Genomic DNA, 19,066 nt, shown 5'->3' with positions numbered 1-19,066 from the left:
CAAGAACGTCCATCGCGCGCCCCCATGCATGATGTAAAAAGGCCTTCGTTTTGTTACGTCTCGCGGAACGAAGACTGTGTTAGCTAATGGTACTACCTGTCCGGCCGATATTTTCTGTGGAGATCGACAGCTACGTGCACAGCTGCACATGCAAGAGCAAGACCAGCCAACGCCTCTGGAAAGCCAGGGGCTGCAAGTTCAGGAATGCTTACACTGCCGCTGTGCAATTTCATCAGTCTCAGGTCGATATCCAAATATATCTGATACATGATATGGTATGTTTGGTTCACCTCTAGGCAAAACTGCACCTGACAAGGCACACTGCAATCAGACGTTGGGTTTTTACTAAGATAAGATCCTTGCCCGGCCGGAGTAGACAACAACTCGATAGTTTCATGTGTGCCCACACTAATAAGTAAACAATGTAGTATCTTCCAACTCTCTTTTCAACAGCAAGTACAAGTGTGTACAACCAAATAGTTATATAATGTGTGGAGTTTTAAGGAAGGGTACTTCGGTTCCAGTTAGGCAAAAGTTGTTTACAAAACCCATATCTAAAAGTCTTAGAATAAGATCCAGAGAAAAGCACAGTACTTGACGATGCCATTGAATACTGTACTAGCTAGCTAGCCCCTCTCTAGCCGGAATAAAAGGGGGGGAGTACTGTACCGTACTGTACTCTACCAATCACGTTAGAGTTTATAGACCAAATGGAGAGGTAGAGCCCCTGATCCACCGCAACCTGGAGTAGTAGTAGTAGTATGTGCAATAAAAACGCTCTAAAATATTACAGCGGCTGATGAGAGACAGAGCAGCAGCCTCACCCTCTCCCTCTCCTCAGTAATAGGAGGGCATCGTTCGCGGCCTTGCCGGACCCGCCACACCACCACCCGCCATCAATAGTGTCCACCACGCCCGCTGTGCAGAGTGAGCAGTGGCAGCTGCTGGCGCCGGCCAATGGCCACGCGTGCACGAGCGCTCCTGCCTCCGCTGGCCTGCTCTGTTCCTCCTCCGCCACGGTTGAATGGTTGATAGACTTGGCTTGATCGCACGTACAGCAATCAAGGGCGCTGCCGCGGAGCGAGGAGGGCTCTGGCCCTGATCTGATAGCGCTCGCCTCCGATGCGGAGCAGGCGCGGCTAGCTATACACTACGCATCGTATCATATCGACCGGTCAGGTCATCTTTGGCGCGCACAGCACAGGCTGCGTGGCACAGTGCACAGCTGCTGGTAGCATAGGAAAACGGACGGGTAAAATCTGGCACAGCGTTGCGTGGCACCGTGCGTAGCTGCTGGTAGCGTTGGAAAATGGATGGGTAAAGTCCAGTGCCGATTCGTGCCGTTTTTTATATTTAATCAGTTCATTATGAATATACATAAAAATTTGGAAACGAGACGGAAACATTAGATAGTATATTTTATCTGTTTTTATGATATCCTTTTTCGCGAGGTTAAACCAGTATTTATTCCATATTTCAAAAATCCGGAATAGATCTGGTATGCATTAGCTAAAGACTCATAACCTTATTAGGTGATAAATTATAGCACAAAAAGGTTATTATAGCCATAGACTCATCAATAACAAGTGACATAAAAGGCTCAAACAACACTAATCATGGCTATATAATCTCCACTAGCAAGCTAATAACATTGAAGTGTCGTCCCTCTCTATATATATTTGTTTCCTGTTATTGTCCGGCTTGTCAATCACTAGTTAGCCATCAATATTTTATGTATTCCTCTTAATTTATGAGTTTTCGCTCCGTTCATTTTTGTACACTTGTTTACTCTGTTCCTGTTTTTGATACCAGCTATTCCGGACCCAGTCCTGTTTCCGCTGAAAAAATGCGGAAACGAAAACGTGAAAGTAGTTTTTTTTGTCCGTTTTCATCCAGGCCCGTCCAGCACCCAGTCATAGAGTAGCTGTTTGGTTCAGCTTCTAGTCGGCTTCTAGCCGCCAGAAGCAGAAGCTGCTACCAAACGCGCAGATTTTGGCCCGGCTTCTGCGCGACGCGCTTCGGTAAGAAGCCCCCCGCGCACGGTCCGCTGGAAGCGGCCGTCACTTGGCTTCGGATAGAAGTCTCTCCACTTCGCTAGGGTACTCGCCCAAGCACGCGCCGCCGCTGTGCACCCAACGTGTCGCCGTCGTCGTCTTCGTAGGTACGGTCGACCTCCATCCGCGAACTCCTTGTCATCTGTGCCGTACCTATGTGCGCGCGTGATGGGATCGTCAGAGACAGCTGTTGTGCACGGAATTATTAAGGCCTCGTTTATTTGTCCAGGATTGCCCCCAACAATCATTTAAACTGATCAGAGTTTACACTCCGTTCGGATGTAGATATTAGAGCACAAAATTAGGAATTGAGATTAACTTTCTAAACTCTGTTGTTTGATGGAATTCAGATTTAGAATCAGAGACCTAATTTTCTGAAATTGGACTATAACTAGAAAGTTACTCTCACAACAGAGAGCGTCACCCTCCACTGTATTACTTGAAATTTGACCGCACAATTCGGAATAGCTCTATCCATTTTTATAGGTGAAGCGGCAATGTTGACTTTCTTATCGTACTGTTATATCTTTATCCTAGGCAGTTGATGAGATGGCCTTCTATGTGCTCTTCTCATACCCCAGCTAGAACACATGTCTTGTTTAGGTTATCATTCGTCTTGCTGAGCTTTTCGATAATGGTATAACCGTTTAGAAATTTTACAGGTACTGGAGTATTATGGTGGCTAGATTTGAAGTTCAATAAGTGACTGATTAGCATGACAAATTTAGAGGTGTCCGAAAGATTTAACTCTTTACACGATGGAATATATAACTAGCACTGTTAAGTTGATATACATAGATCACTACAAATTTGGTTTATGACTTAGACTATTAAAAAATCCGTTTAAATTTTATTCTAAAAGATCAGAGTAAACAAATATCTTAAACATCAACAGCCGTACCACGAGGAAGGAAACCGAGCGAGCAAGCAGCATAGGCGCGTAGCCGCGTGGAACAGTAGGAATTGCACGAGAAAAGAGGAGCTTGGTGGTGCGGGACTGCGGGGTGCGGTAGTGGCGGCCGAGCTGTTGGTGCCTGAGACGTGGAGGAGGGAGCCGAGTGGGAGTGGGATTGCGTGTGCCACGCTGGTGAGGGGACGAGAGGAGGGAGGAAAGGGACGGCAGCACAGCACACAGGCGCACACGCGCGCACACTGCACCAGACACGCCAAAAGCGTTATTTTAAGGGCGGCGCCACCACTATTGTCGCCTGCTTCACCCTCCCTGCTCACTGCCGCCTACCCTCGTTGAAGCGCGCTCTCTCGCTCTCGCTCTCCTCGCGCTTCCTCCCACTCCCACTGGACAGAGAGGAGGGTTAGTGGAGGGCGGGGTAGGAAGCTACCGCCGCCACAGTAACAGCGTTAGCTAGGGGGGAAGCACGGAAGCGGGAAGCAATGGCGACCGGCGGCGGCAGCAGCAGGAGCGACGACGTGCGCGGGCTCAAGTTTGGCAAGAAGATCTACTTCGAGCAGGACGGCGGGAGCGGGAGCGGGGCGGGGGCGGTGGGCGGCAGGAAGGGGAAGGGCGTGGCCACCGGTGGCGCGAGGCCGGCGTCCGCCGCCTCCGCAGCCCAGCCGCCGAGGTGCCAGGTGGACGGGTGCGGCGTGGATCTGAGCGCCGTCAAGCAGTACTACTGCCGGCACAAGGTGTGCAACATGCACTCCAAGGAGCCGCGCGTCTTCGTCGCCGGCATCGAGCAGCGCTTCTGCCAACAGTGCAGCAGGTAAAAAAAAAATTTCGAACCAGCAGTCATTCACCTTCGGTTGCTCTCAGCAGTACTAGCACCCCAAATTGGGTTCCGAAAAATTGCGCATTCCAGTGGACCACCCTGCTTCGGCGGCCTACTATTCGGCTCGTGATACCTTGGGAACTACAGTGTCGTCTCGTCAGTAGCTAGCTGAATTCGTGACCACATGTTCGCACACTACTGCTATCTTCATCCCACTCGCTTCAACTTAGAAACAACGATTTCTGACGATTTCCAAGCATCCAACTACTGTATCTTTTAAAACATGCTTGCAGGCGAGTTCACGAATTCTAACATAGCGTAGCATCCGTCCATAAATAGTTGGATGCTATGCTGGGAGTACCGTTGGTGGTGGGCGTCAAAATTGATGTAAACTTCGGGCAAGTGGAATCTGACCAGAATAGTAAGGGACATAGATGTGAGCATTCACAGTATCTTGTCTGAGCAGCACGGATATAGCAAGCCTAGATTTATCTCTTTTTTTTCTCTTTATTCTACTATAGGTAGCCTATGTGAACGCCTATTGGCCAGTGCAGTACTACGCCTGTGCCTGTACGGCACTATTTACCGACCTTAAATGAGATGGAGCAGGAGTTGGATATGAAGCAAACAGGGTTGGAACAAAACAAACATAGTGGAAAACGGAATGTGGTGATGCTGAAAAATGCATATGGTCCATGTTTGCAAGCTGATAACGTCGCCTTTTTTTTTCTAATTAAGAATCTGCATCAAGTGTTGTATAGTGTAAGGTTGCACGGGCATACCATAGCATAGTCCTAAAATGCCGTTGCTTCGTTGCATTATCTTGATGAACTGTTTGGAGGGGTCGGGGTAGGGTTAGGGTGGGGTGGGGGAGGGCGTGCAGGAGCCATACTCACATTGTCTCTAGCCTTCGGCATCACCGGTAAAGGGAAGGTTCGGGCCGTTCGTTGATAGATATATAAATTAAAGGCCTGTTTGGTTTGTGACTAACTATGTCTCACTTTATTTAAGGTTAATCTGTCTCACTTTGTTTAAGGTTAATCGTTCGAATTGAAGAACTAATCTTAGATAGAAAAGTTAGATAAAGCGTGGCAAATTAGGTAGCAAACCAAACATGCCTTAAACCTCTTGTTTCATTGATAAACACGTCACTTTACAAAGGCTCTACGCGTGTCCGCTCCCCGTGAATGATTGCAGGTGCTCTTCCCACATGGTAACCTTTCAAACCTTTTTCCATGCATATGGGGCCCTGATGTGTGGATCTAATCATGAAAGCTGTTGTGTCTTTGGTTAATATCGCTATACACATACATGTACTTTGAATAAAACTGTTAGTTCAGGAGGATTAGGAAAGGAAAAAAAAAACACATACACGCTGCTGCTTGTATGGACGCACGCGGCTTTTCACATGACATCTGTGTTTGATATTGTATATTTGTTCATCTGAGGCAAGTTGGTATTAAGATATAAGCTAACAGTATAGCAGGGTCTTGATTACCGAGTTAACAATTCCCTCTTTCCATGTGCTATAGAAGTATAATAGTTTTTCTACATTGCTGTTGATCCATGGATATTCCTTTAGTCTGTTTTTTTTTTGTTTTGTAAAACTAATTGTCCTGTGCAAATCTCAGTGCTGATTATAGATTACAACTGGTGACATGACTCGTTTTTTCGTTATCAGTGGTCTGATTTATAGATGCTACTATTTGTTTTCCCAACATTGTTTTTGGGTTGTGAATGCACGAGCCGTTGACCTACTACTATTGGTCGTCTTTGACCCTGCTTTGATTAGCGAATTCACTCGTTGAGTCTGTACTGTGAGTGAAAAACCTGTTCCCTCTAATCACAGGTTCCACCAGCTACATGAATTTGACCAAGGGAAACGTAGCTGCCGCCGCCGCCTCATCGGTCACAACGAGCGCCGGAGGAAGCCACCACCTGGACCTCTCACTTCACGATATGGCCGGCTCGCTGCATCACTTCAAGGTATCCAGTGCTGCACCTTGTTAGTAGCTGTACACCGATGCCATGCTCCATCGTTACTAACCCGCCGTTTCTCGGCCAATCTACTGTTTCCTCAGAGCCTGGCAGGTTCAGAAGCTTCCTGCTCGACTTCTCGTACCCAAGGGTTCCAAGCAGCGTGAGGGATGCGTGGCCAGGAATCCAGCACGGTGGCGACAGGATGCTGGGCACCGTCCAGTGGCATGGGCACCAAGAACCTCCTCACCCACACCGCAGTGCAGCTGCTGGCTATGGCAACCATGCTGCATACAACTGCCATGGCGGCTTGGTAGCAGGCGGGGCCCCAATGCTCTCCTCTGCCGCCTTTGAGCTCCCGCCTGGCGGATGTGTCGCGGGAGTTGCCGCCGACTCCAGCTGTGCTCTCTCTCTTCTGTCAACTCAGCCATGGGACACGACCTCCCACGACCACCGGTCCCCAGCAATGCCCGCGGCCGGCGCCTTCGACGGCACCCCGGTGGCGCCGTCCGTCATGGCGAGCAGCTACGCGGCGTCGAGCGCCTGGACGGGCTCGCGGGACCCCGCTGCCGACGGCGCCAGGAACGCGCAGCGTCTCGACGATGCTCTGCACCTGGTCCACCCAGGCTCCGCGGCGGTCCACTTCTCCGGCGAGCTCGAGCTCGCCCTGCAGGGAAGCGGCGGGCCGCCACACCTGCCGCGCGTCGACCATGGCGGCTCCGGCGGCGGCACCTTCAACCATTCCACCACCAGCGCGATGAACTGGTCCCTGTAGCAGCACTGCCTGCCTTCATCCGGTCGCCACGCCACGAGATGTGGAGGGAGCACTTTTGCATTGGACACCACCCTGGTTTTGTGCGCCTTACCTTGCCGTTCTCGTTTTTTCAGGGTGGAGAAACTGGGATTCCTAACCATAGTAGATCTACCGTGAATTCCCTTCCCGTGTAGTAGCGCATTGCGTCCATGAACTCATTTGATCGATCGTCGTGTCACCGTGTGCGTAACTGCGTATCTGTTTGGCGTAACTGCGTATCTGTTTGTTGAATCTTTCCGAACATTGCGGACTTCCCATGCTGCTTCAAGCAACAACTCGGGCTATAAATATATCGTACTACTGGAGAACCTCGGCGAGCTGGTACGGCCGCGATGAGTTCGGCAGACAAGACGCATGGTTCGCACGGCGCGTGGTCTGTCATCGACGAGGCGTTCATGAAGGCTCCGCCGTCGGACGACCCGGCTTGCTCCGTGCAGGTGGACGCTGTCGCATACCGCGAGACCATCCAGACCTGGGTGGAAGACCTGCGCGCCAAGAACGGGGCGCGCCCGCTCTCAGCGGCCATGTACCGCCGCCGGCGCGCCCTCAACCACTGCAGCGTAGCTCTCGAGTTCGCCCAGCGGCGCAGGGTGGCGGTGGGCCTGGAGGACGACGAGCTGTGCCGGTCCGTGCAGGCCGCGATGGACACCCAGGTGGTCGGTTCGTGCGCCTACTGCGGCTGCAATTTCTCCGTCGTGGCCGTGGTCGCCGTGGGGGGCCTGGGCATGGCCTGCGGCGTCTGTTTCCGGCTGGTTCGAGTGTACAACCCGGTGCCGCTGGTTCGCAACCCCCCGGCGAACGCGGAGGAGAGGTGGAAGGGCTGGCTGCCATGGTAGGCGCGGCAGCCACGAAGGACGCCTACGCGATTTTCATGATCAGCGGAAATGTAGCACTGTTCTAACACACATCTGATAGACTGGTTATTTTGCAGTTCTATTAGTATTTTTTTAGTTAAGCAATAGATTGCATAGATTGCAACGAACCGAATTTAGAATGTTAGCAATGGTCGTCCGGAAGAAGGCACCTGAACGATTTCCGTTACTGAACAGATCTGTTTAGGTACATTAGATTAAACTTTTCGTTTGGCTTTAATCCATACTCACTTATACTGTTTCTACAATGTTTTTGTCTCTATAGATTGCAGCAGCAGCAGTAGTCTAAATAGCCGGCTTTAATCTGAAGTGAATACTGTTCGCTGTAGCTAGATTAAAGCTGCTCGGACCGCTGCAACGACAATCTATATGGATAAAATATTATTGAAAAAATAGAAGCCAGTGGATTAAAGCCACAACTAACAGGTAGGCAATTGGGGCCTTCTTCTTTCGGACAAAGCTATGGAAAGTCTTCAGAGCTTGCTGACGAAGACGACAGTAGGAAAAGTCGGTGTTACCTTTAATTTATTTAGTAGCTCAAATGTATAGGCTCGAGAGTATGATTGTAATTTCATCGAAGTTGTTTCCCATGCGTATAAATAAAGAAACATTGCCATGCATTAGGCTATCTCCAGCATCTTATTCTTACCTATCTCCATACTCATATTTAAACTTCACTCTACGAACAATGCAGTCTACAGTGCAGAACAGTGTTTTTGGATAAACTTTAAGTAGACTGCTGCAGACGACCTTAGAGACCCTTTTTTTTGGTAATCAAGAAAGAGTCGGCAGGTACATCTTTGAAGCTGTATTTTTCCCTTCCTTGTAATCTCGCGGAGCCGTAGGTATACAAAAACGAAGTAATACATTATGAGGTCAAATTAAGTGTCTACTTATTTTTCATATGGTTGACTTCATACTTTCTTCATGTTTTATCCATTCAACTCTCACATATTCATCCTTTATTCAACCATCTCTTTTAAAAAAAGAAAAGATCAACGGATAAAGATAAAGCTTAATTTAATTATGTTGTCTTGTTTTTTTATAACTAAAGGAATAAAAAACAAGTGTCCATCGGGTAGCTAAAAAATTATTCCACTGGCCATTAGATTAGGCAATGTGGCCTTTGGATTATCTAGGCTAATAATTGGTTGGTTTAGTGGTTACATAACTTGTTTTGCCTTGTGCTTTCACATGCATGATCAAGACCCTCAATTAGCTCGTATGTTTGGATGAAAATAATCGTTTAGACTATCTCCAACAGCTCTCATATAATATTGTGCACGACCATATGTACGATCGCTCGAAATCCAGCCAATTCAATATGGCCTACGCTGGATCTACCATGAAATAAAATTAAGAGCTAGCAAGCTTCTCAGTTCAGCAAAGAGATAGAGATTCGTCACAACACCGAAGGCCAAACGCACACGAGCACATCGCCTGTACGACAGCCTCCGCTTCGGTCTCAATGGTCACATGCCCCACGTCAGCGTCGACCAACACATGAGCTTCATATCTTCTTCTTTCATCGCCAAAACTGGCTCAACGACATCTCTTGCATTGCAGATCCTTTCTCCGACAGCAAGGCCTTCTCCTGGCTCAGGTTCAAAAGGCTCCGCATCTTCTCCATGACTTCAGACTTGAAAAATAAGCGTGCACCATGTTCATTAAAACGTTTGCATGTAACGCACCTGGTAGGTGTCAAGGTCCACGGTTCATGCAGAGAGGATGTCTGTTGTAGCTGAGCCTCCGTAAAACATGCTTTGTATCTCACATCTGGGTGTGCCGACAAGAACCCTCGTGTCAGTGCCTCAACCCCCAGGCCCACCTGTCAGCTCTTACCGCGCGCTCGCACTCGGATCTAATATTGGTCGTTGATCGAGGATCTGACGGTTGAGGAGACCCGATACCCCTCCACGCGACCATTTTGCTAAATAAACCCTCGGTTTTCCGAAAAACAACCCGATGTCCATGGTTTTCGCGCGCAGGTCCCTGTACTCTTGTAGACAGACCCCCGACCTTTTAATTAATCACAGATTTGGACCTAATTTTGTATTTTAAACTTCAAAACATGTTTATTTCATATCTTTTGTATATGAACTCCAAATTGAGTGATTCAAATTGCAAAATGTTCATAGGATTATTCTCTGTCTAAGTAAATTATGATCATTCACTGTCTCACACATTAGTTTTATGCCTAGACTATAGGTTAGTTTAGGTAATGGTTTATCTATTAATAAGGAAAATAAAAAGGAAAACTCTAATGGTAATTAGATGTTTAACTTTGTAAGATTAACAACATGTAAAGTATGAATTTATCCCTGGTAGAATTTCTGTGTCCCATTAAGATAAATGCATTTAATTTATGTAATCCATGGAGGTAGATAATACTTAGAAAATCACAAACCTCTAAGTGTGCCAGTTCACCCTAGCACCTAAGTTTACCTTTTGTGTTTATACTGCTATATCAAACTTATGTTCACTTGATTGTATATGTTTGGTGTGTCTTTATCCAAATGTATTGGATGCATGATCGCTTTGTTTAGACAACGAGCAGCCCATGGTTCCTAAGTGTGTTGCCAAAGACATTCCTGACCAACAACCTGGTGAAGGCAAGTGTCCTCTGACCTATTATGTCCTACTACTTTATAATTCACTGTCCCACATTACTCTATTGAACCCTAAGGATTGACTAGTCTATATTTACCTTACCCTTATTTACCTTTTGGGTTATCATGGTTAGCTTTATGTTATTGCTTTACCTTAATCAACGAACATGATGTGAATATTTATGATACGATGATGTTATCCCGATGATGATCTTGTGATACTTTAGGGGACTTAGGCTGTTTCCTAAGTACCTCTCCGTAAGGACCTGTTCGTTGAGTGACCACCTAGGATAACAGTACAACCATGAGGGTGGAATGAGACGCCCTTAGCTGATTAATTAGAGGAACTTGAGGTGTAGTTGGCTTCGCTATAGGACCGTCAATGGGGTCTGGGCACAGTACTTGCTCTACCGAGGCTGGTTGCCGATGTTCTTTCGATTTGGTTTTGTTAGTCACCCTTCCTATGGAGAGAAGTACTGTGTTTATCAAACTGGAGAAACCTGACGGGTGGCTATGACTTATGGGGAATCTTTGTAAAGGTTACATAGTGAAACCTTGCCTACTCACCTTGGTAGTGTTTGAGGGTTTGATCGACCCGAGGCAAAAAGGGATCACGACTCGTGGGTAAAGTGTGCAACCTCTGCAGAGTGTTAGAAACTGGTATATTAGCCGTGCTCACGGTTAAGAGCAGCCTTGGGATCCTCTTTGATTAGAAGAACTTTGTATACTTTTATGATGATGATTAATATTGATGGTTAAAATTCTGGTCTCTGGTATTTCCTCTTAGAGGGAGTACTTTTGGGTAATAACTGGGTTTATTACTAAAACTTGGCTATACTATTAATAATAAATACTTGACTAACTAAAAGCAACTGCTTAACCTTAACTCCACATACAACTAGTCCACTTTAGCCAAACGAGACATTTGCTGAGTACGTTGATGTGTATTGACTGTATTCACCCTTGCTTTAAGAAAACCACCCCCACCCTAGGTTGTCCCCACTGTATTCAGTGCTCAGGAGGAGATACAGGCAACATGGAGGACTTTGAGGAGTTCCAGGACTACGACGAGTTTTAGTTATGTTAGTGTCAAACCCTCAGTCAGCTACCTCCGAAGGCCTTATCTGCTACGTTCGCTTTTCCGCTTTGATAATGTCAATGACTATGTTAAGTAATGACTCTATGGATGTCTTGGACATCTTGATGTAATAAAGTACTATTTCCGCTATTTACTTTGAGCAATGTGTGTAATCGCTATGTACGTGAGTTTCTAATCCTGACACGTACATGATTCGCATTCGGTTTGCCTTCCAAAACCGAGTGTAACACTCCAGCAGCCCTTCGATGACCTCATAAGGCGCGAGGAGGAGGTGCCACGACAGCACACTGAATGGTGCGACAAGGAGGAGGAGGTGCAACAACTCAAGGAACGACGCGAAAAGTGAAGGAAAAGTACCTATCATTCTTCACAGTGGATCGCCACGAGAAGATCATCTGTCAATGGGAGATTGATATGACACCTCTCTTAGCATCGCTTTAGGCTCCTATTGTAAGTATTCTAGATCCATCTTTTAAGGCTTTCATAGATCAGCATGGATCACTTAAAACAATACATAGATGAGAAATTTACTGCCCCTAGTTTTTCCTCACATGGATATAATACAGAATCACCTGCGCTAAACATAGTGGCGGACCTAAGTTTTTATATAGGGTGTGCCGCAATAAAATTTTCATATACAATTATAATTTATATATAAATTTATACTAATGACCTTTTCCATCGTCTAGCATCCCAACCGGTCGCTCGAACATGAATTTTCCAACATGAACTCTAACCTACAATTTTAATAAAAGCCAATAGGTGGATTTGCTTACTGAATATCAATCCATGTGCTCTCAATCGTGATTGCTTGGTAAACACAACATATTTCTCTAAGGACCCCAAAAGAATTAACACAGCAACCATGAGCCCTCTTGCAAAGCCAATTCATGTAACCTAAATATGTTGTCAAAAGCTGAGCAACATCGACCATAAGCACCCATGTATCTCTGTCCATTTGCTCCTCACCGATGTGCAACACCTTATCAATTGTAAATAAAGGGGAAAGAAAATGTACGATCACATATTTATATACTTATTAACGGGAGAAATAATTTGACGAGCCCAACAACAATTCGACTAGTCTGCACACATCACCTAGATGGATCTAGAGATGGCAATGGAGACCCGATCCTCGATTCCCCACGGGGAATTTCCCTATAGGGGACGGATATGGGACTAATTTAGTCCCCGCGGGGATCTAAACGAAGGAAATTTAATCCCCGTCGGGTTTGCGGGGACGGGGACGGGGAACCATCCCCTGTCTCTGTTCCCCGTGTACCCGCCCCACGAAACTTTTTATCCAAGTTAGTCAATTTATTTGTTAGAATTATAATAAAAACTCAATGTATGACATGTTATAAAATAGCAAACTAAACTCTAAAGTAGATGTCTCGTGTAGTTTTCAATCTTGTTTGTTAAATTTGTATTAATTTGATACAATTAATTTAAATCTATATTTAAATATTGTACTTCTAGTGAGGACAGATTCTCCACGGGGTTCCCCACAGGGATAAATTCCCCGACGGGGACGAGGATGGCAGAAAAGCTCCCCCGTGAGCATTCGCGGGGACGGGGACATGGAATTTTCCTCTCTGCGAGGATGGGGATGGGGAGCCATTCCCCGATGGGAAAATCCTCGTTGCCATCCCTAGATGAACCCACGCGAGGCTCAGCCTCGTAGATGAATCCTGTGGGCGCCCGACTAGGCGAGGCGTTCTAGCGGCGCTGAGGCTGGGCAAGGCGTCCGCGGCTAGGTCTGCTCATGCTAAAGCGTCAAAACTGTAAGGCCGAAGGGGTACCGAGGGTGGGTGTGTCACTGTCACGACACACCTGAATAGAGATGGCCAAACGGGCCACCTGGCCTGGTCCAGCCCGAGCCCGGTGAAGTCCGGCCCGTTTTTGGCCCGTCCCGCCAGACACGGTTAGAAAACCGGGCTGGGCCGTCTAAGCCCGCGGGCTTGATTTTCTGTCCGAGCCCGGCCCGCAGTGGGTCTAAACGGGTCGGCGGGCCCGTTTAACACGAAAAAGCGGGCTAAGCGAGCCGATAAGCACGTTTTAGTAAAAAAACGGGCTTAACAGGCTTAGAGGTAAACGGACCGTGACAGGTTAGCCCACCGTGCCTAGTTTCTTGTCCGAGCCTGGCCCGTTTATTCGTGCTGAGCCGACTCGGACCCGCATAGAACCGGACTCGGACCAAGCCCAAACAGCAGACTTCATACCAGGCTCGTGGACCTCGTGTTTATTGGCCATCTATACATCTGAACCCCTTTGTCCGCCCCTTACCTGGACCGATTCGGCCTCGTCTTCATCGACCGCCTCAACGGCCTCAAGCGCTACCGCAAGAGAGAGGAGAGACACTAGAACTAGACTGAGAGCGGCATGAGCACCGTACCGCACCGTACCGTCTCCGGCTTTGATTATTACGTGCTGCGTGCGCCGCTGCTATGCCATTGTCGCGGCCCGGATGGACGGGACTTGCATAGTGATTTGCTATGTTACGCCTTTGCCGGGAATATATCTTATTTTCATATACAGTGGTTCTGCGGTCTGCTGCCATTCTTCTGTTGCATGAGGATCGAAGGGATTAAATCTATTTTGTTAATAGAATCAACAAATAAAATGAAGTAGATCAACCCTGAATTTGGGGTTCGATGTGCCCTCCCAGCGGGGGCGGAGGGTGTTGAAGCAACGACCGCCTTCGTTCACCTCCCACCACTGCGCAGCGCCAGGAACCGCGACGCCGTCCGGTCTCCACCCACGACAGGCCGGCTGTGCACGATCACATACACACCCAACGTGCACTCAGCCTGCTGCGTCGTCAGCTCTCGATCCCTGCTACTGTGCCGTTATTATCTCAGGCGATACAATTCACAGTTGTTGGCTTGGCTGGCTCCAATTCTCCTCTTCTTCAAGTAAGAAGCCAGTGGCCTGTTGAGCAGTGGGACGCACGGGCGTAGCCATAGACTCGCTGTAGGTGCGGCGGGCAGAAACTGAAAAAGCTCGGCGCACTTTGGGAATTGGGATCGGCATCGCATCATCGCTGACCGGTGAACCGGATCCTCCTGCGCGGAGGGTGCACCTGCTGTGGCCCCTGCCGACGTGCGGGCTGCGGAGAGAATAAATAGGCGCTCTCCTGTACATGTCCGGTCTTCCGGACAACAGCCCAACACACTACACATTCGACACATATGGTCCAACACGACCGAACGGAGCAGAGGATCCACCGAAACACCAAACGGAGGCCTCGTGTCTGCTTTCGCCCATCCCTGCTCTTGCCCCGTTTCTCCCTTCCATCGTGCTTCCTCCTCTCTCTCTCTCTTTTTCGCTCCCGATTTCCAAATCTCAAATAATAAATAACCAGAAGGGAAGCGAATCTTCTCCATCAACCCAGCAAATCGCTCGTTCGAGCGTCCCACTCGACGAGAAATTCTCACCCATCACCTCCGCGTCGCTCCCCCCGTTCGCCGCCAGGTACGAACGCACTGCCACCCCCTCTGGCCGTCGGTTGCTGCTCTGATTAGGGTTCTTACTCCGTGCGGTCGCGGATTAACGGGGATAGGGGGATGGATTTTTAAGCTCGATCGTCCCTCTCGCTGCCGTCTGCTGTTGTCTTATACGGATTATAGTTTTGGCGCCTCAATCGCGAGGGTAGGGTCAACGCGGGAGGTACGGATTCCTGTATGGGTACGTACATATAATTAGCAAATGAGTAGCGGGGAATTGCGTGTTTTGACATTTTCGTCGGTTGCGCACTGACTATGCATTTTTTTTTGGGTGTTGATTGATACTGTAGGGGCCCAATTTCGTGTGGACAGGCACAGGCTGCTGTGATCCTTTGGTGGATGGGGGCAGCGCAGCTAGCCACCGGAGGTTGCCTAGTTTGAAATTTAACCGCGTTACCGAAGTGGTACTCCGTAGTTCTTATGGATCAACTTGCCCTGCTTGCGACGGAGCTGGGTGACTCGTCAGACTTTGAGGTGGAGGGCATCCAGAACCTCACTGAGAACGATGTCAGTGACGAGGAGATTGAGCCCGAGGACCTGGCGCGGCGAATGTGGAAGGACAGAGTCAGGCTGAGGAGGATCAAGGAGCGGCAGCACAAGCTTGCCCTGCAGCAGGCAGAGCTGCAGAAGTTGAGGCCCAAGCCCATATCCGACCAGGCCATGCGCAAGAAGATGTCAAGGGCACACGACGGGATCCTCAAGTATATGCTCAAGCTCATGCAGGTGTGCAATGCACGCGGGTTCGTTTATGGGATCATCCCGGACAAGGGGAAGCCTGTCAGTGGCGCTTCCGATAATATCAGAGCTTGGTGGAAGGAGAAGGTGAAGTTTGATAAGAACGGGCCTGCGGCGATTGAGAAATACGAGTCTGACAACTTAGTATCCGCTACTGCCCAGAGTGGTGGAACTAAGAGCCAGCACAGCTTGATGGATCTCCAAGATGCCACTCTTGGTTCACTGCTTTCCTCATTGATGCAGCATTGTGATCCACCGCAGCGCAAGTACCCATTGGAGAAGGGTGCTTCACCCCCGTGGTGGCCTTCAGGGAAGGAGGAATGGTGGACCGCCCTGGGTCTTCCAAGCGGCCAAGTTCCTCCTTACAAGAAACCACATGATCTTAAGAAGGTCTGGAAGGCTGGTGTGCTTACAGGTGTAATCAAGCACATGTCTCCCAATTTTGATAAGATAAGGAATCATGTACGGAAATCAAAGTGTTTGCAGGATAAAATGACTGCAAAAGAAAGCCTGATTTGGCTGGGAGTTCTACAGAGAGAAGAAAGCCTTGTTCACAGAATCGACAATGGCGTATCGGAGATTACTCAGCGCAGTATGCCAGAGGAGAGGATTGCAGACACAAATAGCAGCAGTAATGAGTATGATGTGTATGGTTTTGAGGATGCTCCTGTTTCTACATCATCTAAAGATGATGAACAAGATCTGTCTCCAGTTGCACAATCTGCTGTGGAGCATGTTCCGAAAAGAGGAAGGGAAAGAGCTTACAATAAACGCCCTAATCAAATCGTTCCTGGTAAGGCAAAAGAACCACCAAAGAGAAAAAGAACACGCCACAGCTCCACTGTTACCGAGCCAGATGCACACAGAGTTGTTGATGCACCAGAAAACTCAAGAAATTTGATCCCTGATATGAATAGATTGGATCAAGTAGAAATCCCAGGCACGTCAAACCAGATTGTCACCTTTGACCATGGGGGCACCACAACTGAAGCTTTACAACACAGAGGAGATGCTCAAGTACAGGTCCATCCTCCTGGTGCTGAGGTTAATAGCTTCTATAGTGCTCCAACTGCAAACCCTACTCCTATAAGCATATATATGGGTGACCAGCCTATACCTTATCAAAATAATGACAGCACAAGGCCGAGATCTGAAAATAGTTTTCCTGTAGATGCTCATACTGGTTTAAATAATCTTCCCAGCAGTTATCAGAACTTACCTCCGAAACAATCACTACCACTTCCCATGATGGATCATCATGTGGTTCCCATGGGTATCAGGGCACCTACTGATAGCATTCCTTACGGTGATCATATACTAGGTGGTGGAAATTCAACTTCTGTTCCTGGAGATATGCAGCAACTCATAGATTTTCCTTTCTATGCTGAACAAGATAAGTTTGTTGGCAGTTCCTTTGAGGGGTTGCCTTTAGACTATATCAGTATCAGTAGTCCAATCCCAGATATTGATGACTTGCTGCATGATGATGATTTAATGGAATACTTGGGAACATAACATTCGGTAATTCCATTACATATCCTTTTTCTTTGCTGGTTCTTTCTTTATGATAATTTAGTTCTTTTCTCATTTCGTTTTCAGGTCAGGATGAGTCTGCTAGCATTTGTTTTCATCCATTTTAGTCTCACTGGAGTCATCATCCTAACTTAAGTATGGAGGGCTAAACTTCTCATTTTGTTGCCGGTCTTGTCATTGGAGACCAACCATCTGTTGTATGCTGAGTGATGACTTGTATTCTTTGGCAATAATGTGTCATACAGTGACACAATTGCACATGTGGAAGGTGAACATGGCCTAAGTTAAATATGATATCTTTCTGGAGATAATATCTGTTGAAGAAAGGGCTAGATTTTTTTTTATAGTTTTAGAATCCTTGAGATATGATTGTTTTCCTCTGTCATCCTATCTTTGTCTATGGCTTTTGCCATCTACAAAAACATCGGGAATCCAACACTGTATATGCAATAAAGAAATGAAAAAAATGATTTTGCCATCCTCTCTGTTGTGTTTGTTTTTTATTTCAATGTCCCCTAAGAATGCTGTTGTTGCATAACAAAGTCCACTGCTACCTTCATCTGCTGATTGTAGTTGCATAGCATAACTGTTGTTCAGATTTGTCCCAAAGTTGAGATAATCATCTTTGCACATTAAAGTTCAGATTTGTCCCAAAGTAGCAGCAATAAGTTATTATAACTAAATTGCAAATGACACTAGGCTACTAATATATACTGTTATCTTGTATTATTTTGCACTGTCAAATCTGCAGCATGGCTGAGATAGCCCTGAAGATGTGTATGGTAGGCTGTTTTGCTGACTAACTGTTAGTACAAATGTAGTGCCTGCGAAAAGCTGCTTGCCATGATGGTGGTCCTTTGAAATTGTATTCATGCAATAACACATCCATAATTAAATAAGAATTTCGATATTGTGTTTCTTCCATTAGGGAGCCAACCATTGTACTAGAAGTCTTCAGAATAGTGTTTGTAGATTTATGATTTTCAGTACAAAAGATAGGCATCTTACTCTCTTAGGCTTGTGTTCTGCCTCTAGGCGCTTTCGTCTTGTAAAATTTCTTTTGTGACAAACATGTAGTTCAACTTTTTTTGGTCTCTCTGTCTGGCGAATCTTTTGGGGAAAATTTACCATTTGGAACTCAAAATGGGTGCTTTTATACTTCTTAGTCCCGTAAGCTTCTGCTCTGTCTCTAGGCTCGTTTCTCTTAGTCTTTTGTGACAAACTGTATATAGTCCACAGTCCACACTTTTTTCTTTCTATTTGGCTAATCTTTGTTGAAGATTTTGCTACTATGCACTCAAAATATGTTTTCTGCTGGATTCTCCAATCTAGGACCCAATCGCAAGGAAATGATGATGTGTTCTGTGAATGGTGGTTGAGAACCAGTTTGATCAAACTGGAAACGGGGTCTCAACTCGCTGATGACTTTAGGGGCCTGGATGTTGTGGAAGCATCAGAATGGCTGTTTTTAAGGGTGCTGCACCCAGTGTCCAGCTTGTCCTTGGATGAATTTGGGAGTAAGAATACCGCTAATGCATGACTGGAGCTAGGTGCTTGGAGCAGCTTATGACTGCTGCCACGTATACATATAATAGGTTCATCCGCTAGTGTGTTCCTGAACAATTAGTGGGTGTGTGTTGTGGTTGGGCTTTTTTTTTTGTAAATATGTTTTCTTAATAGAAAGATATGCAGAGAAAATTAAAAGGGACCCATACCAACTGTTTTACATTCAAAGGATGTGCATGCAGACTATCTCACACTCAGAAGCCCTAAGAATATTATTAAATGTCAGATTCTTTTCTTATTTCTCAATGTGAGACACTTCCACACCAGAATTTGAAGTTCTTTTTATCCCTCTGTGTTACTGCTGTTGGTAATTTGTGATACGGAGACTGGAACCAGTTCTGTTCCTTTTGCTATGTTCTTTTGTGTGAAAGATACAAGGTTCATATCTCTTGGCGCGGGAGTTGTTGGGCTGTGGGCTGCTGCCTCCTTGTGCGCAAATTGGCAGGAGCCAATACTTGTGGGGTCCTCTAATCATAACCCCTTCGCAGGAAGTCTGTCACATGCGCGGCAGGCCTGGAGCATCTCAAGAGATCGTCAGGGATTCAGAGAATTCAGAAAGACTGGGACCAGACAA

The 19,066-nt window shown here is 47.0% G+C and overlaps 2 protein-coding genes across 6 annotated transcripts; both read left to right on the top strand.

Moving 5' to 3' along the window:
- The first annotated feature begins 3,155 nt into the window (after positions 1–3,155).
- On the top strand, positions 3,156–6,815 carry LOC542666 (squamosa promoter-binding-like protein 17). Its single transcript, NM_001308478.1, has 3 exons — positions 3,156–3,775; positions 5,631–5,767; positions 5,863–6,815. Exons 1-3 carry the CDS (start codon positions 3,447–3,449, stop codon positions 6,531–6,533), a joined length of 1,137 nt encoding a protein of 378 aa, NP_001295407.1. The 5' UTR covers positions 3,156–3,446; the 3' UTR covers positions 6,534–6,815.
- A 7,421-nt stretch (positions 6,816–14,236) lies between these two features.
- Positions 14,237–18,777, top strand: LOC100216639 (EIL transcription factor). Of its 5 annotated transcripts, none has more exons than XR_555347.4 (4): positions 14,312–14,626; positions 14,949–16,914; positions 16,993–17,194; positions 18,259–18,738. XR_555347.4 is itself a non-coding variant. In XM_035960396.1 (3 exons), the coding sequence occupies exon 2, from the start codon at positions 15,079–15,081 to the stop codon at positions 16,906–16,908; it is 1,830 nt and encodes a 609-aa protein (XP_035816289.1). In that variant the 5' UTR covers positions 14,237–14,821; positions 14,949–15,078; the 3' UTR covers positions 16,909–16,914; positions 16,993–18,738. The 5 variants fall into 5 exon arrangements, 3 of the variants coding, with proteins under 3 accessions (XP_035816289.1, XP_023156230.1, NP_001346402.1); XR_004851188.1 differs by having other exon boundaries at positions 14,480–14,839; positions 18,259–18,777; XM_035960396.1 differs by having other exon boundaries at positions 14,237–14,821; positions 16,993–18,738.
- Positions 18,778–19,066: the final 289 nt, after the last annotated feature.

This window comes from Zea mays, chromosome 7 (genome assembly GCF_902167145.1).
Source record: "Zea mays cultivar B73 chromosome 7, Zm-B73-REFERENCE-NAM-5.0, whole genome shotgun sequence".
Taxonomy (NCBI): domain Eukaryota; kingdom Viridiplantae; phylum Streptophyta; class Magnoliopsida; order Poales; family Poaceae; genus Zea; species Zea mays.
Note: the sequence above shows the minus strand (reverse complement) of the source record. Positions and strands in the feature narration are given on the sequence as shown.

Bases quoted from the DNA above. Each gene is read 5' to 3' on its own strand.
- LOC542666 (NM_001308478.1), top strand. From the start codon at position 3,447: ATGGCGACCGGCGGCGGCAGCAGCAGGAGCGACGACGTGCGCGGGCTC. The intron at 3,776-5,630 runs GTAAAAAAAAAA...CTCTAATCACAG, and splicing joins TTCTGCCAACAGTGCAGCAG to GTTCCACCAGCTACATGAAT. The intron at 5,768-5,862 runs GTATCCAGTGCT...CTGTTTCCTCAG, and splicing joins GCTCGCTGCATCACTTCAAG to AGCCTGGCAGGTTCAGAAGC.
- LOC100216639 (XM_035960396.1), top strand. From the start codon at position 15,079: ATGGATCAACTTGCCCTGCTTGCGACGGAGCTGGGTGACTCGTCAGAC.